At 61.1% G+C, this 1528-nt stretch overlaps 1 protein-coding gene across 1 annotated transcript; it reads left to right on the top strand.

The window, feature by feature from the left end:
* On the top strand, positions 1-1522 carry SDRG_11781 (hypothetical protein). Its single transcript, XM_008617834.1, has 2 exons — positions 1-792; positions 839-1522. Exons 1-2 carry the CDS (start codon positions 180-182, stop codon positions 1411-1413), a joined length of 1188 nt encoding a protein of 395 aa, XP_008616056.1. The 5' UTR covers positions 1-179; the 3' UTR covers positions 1414-1522.
* The last annotated feature ends 6 nt before the right edge of the window (positions 1523-1528 follow it).

The raw sequence follows: 1528 nt of genomic DNA, 5'->3' as shown, positions 1-1528 counted from the left end.
TCGCGTCGACGGCGTCTTTGGAGCAAAAGGCGCTGCGGTGGCAACAGCTCGGTCACATCTACGGCCTCGACGACAAGCACGATCAAAGCGAGCGCTGTGCCCGGCGCGGCGTCGACGCCTTTACGCAAGTCCATGGCCCCCATGACATCACGACACTCCAAGCGCAAGGCTTCTTGGCCATGTCGATCGCGAGCCAGGGCCGACCAATGAGTGAGTGGGCGCCGATCTTTGCGGCGACGCTCGCCGCGCTCGAAACCCACGGCGGTGCCGCCAGTGACGAAGCGCTCTCGGTGCGCTGGAACTATGCGTCGGCGCTGGAGCGACAACACGACATTCCTGGCGCCTTGCGCGAGCACCTTAAGCTCTTCGAGCTCCAACGCCACAAGTTTGGCCTTGGCGATGCGCGGACCGCGGAGACGATGAGCTGCGTCGGCCGCGACTACAACCAGCTCTTCATGCCGCGCGTCGCAGCCCGCTGGCTTCAAAAGGCGCTGGCCGTGGAAGACGCAACGCTTGGTGCAGATCACCATGCGACAATCTCGACAATCCTGAGCCTCGCCGGCGCCCTCGCGCAACAGGGCAAGGTGGCGCAGGCGCTATCATGGACCAAGCGTCTCGTCGCGACAAGTGACCGGACACTCGGGCCAGAGAATACCACGACGATGGTCAGCAAGATCAATGTCGCGATCTTGGAGCTCATGGCCGGTAACACCCGCGACGCCATGACGCAGCTCCTTCGCCTCGAAGCGTTGATGGCGGATCGGCCGACAGTTGTTGACTTTTTGGCGCACGGTACGAGGTTGCTTCCACGCTCTTAGTTTAAGAATGCGACCATTAGTGCAAGAAGCGCTGGGCCTCGCGCACTGGGCGGACGGCAATGTGGACGCGGCGGCGACGGCCTTTGCACAGGCCTTGACCAACCTCCCGTGCAAGCAAATGGCGTGGTCGTTCTTTCGCTTTTGTGCGACTGTCCCTACCACCGCGCTCGACAACTGGCACCACGTGCGTCGCTATCTCGAGTCGACAGACGACCCCGCGCCCGAGACGTGGCCCGCGAGCTGCTTGAATTGCTACAAGCCGATCGTTGGCGGCTTTGTCGCGTGCGCCGCGTGTCCAACGGGCCATTTTCCATTTTGCACGACGTGCGCCATGCGTAATTCCGCTCGTCTCGGCACGTTCTGCACCCATGAACCACGAGCTTTCCAAAGCCAGACGACGTTGCCGCCGCGGCGGTACTTTCTCCAAGAGAAGCTCGTGTCGATCGCCAAGGCAACAGCGACATCCTTTGTCGATCTCGACGCTGCCTACTGCGCGTACGACGCCTACTGCGCTACGCATGACGTGCCACGACTTGAACGGCTGCCGCGAATGTCAGTCGAAGGCTTGAACCGCGATTGGCACCCGATGCTCTGAGCCCACTCGTCGTTGTCACACGAGGTATACACCATGTGAGTACGCGACTGGTAAGCCGGTAAGACCATAACCATCGAATATCATACGCGTATACAAGTCGCGAAATGGATGAACT

This window comes from Saprolegnia diclina (genome assembly GCF_000281045.1).
Source record: "Saprolegnia diclina VS20 unplaced genomic scaffold supercont1.44, whole genome shotgun sequence".
Taxonomy (NCBI): Eukaryota; Oomycota; class Saprolegniomycetes; order Saprolegniales; family Saprolegniaceae; genus Saprolegnia; species Saprolegnia diclina.
Note: the sequence above shows the minus strand (reverse complement) of the source record. Positions and strands in the feature narration are given on the sequence as shown.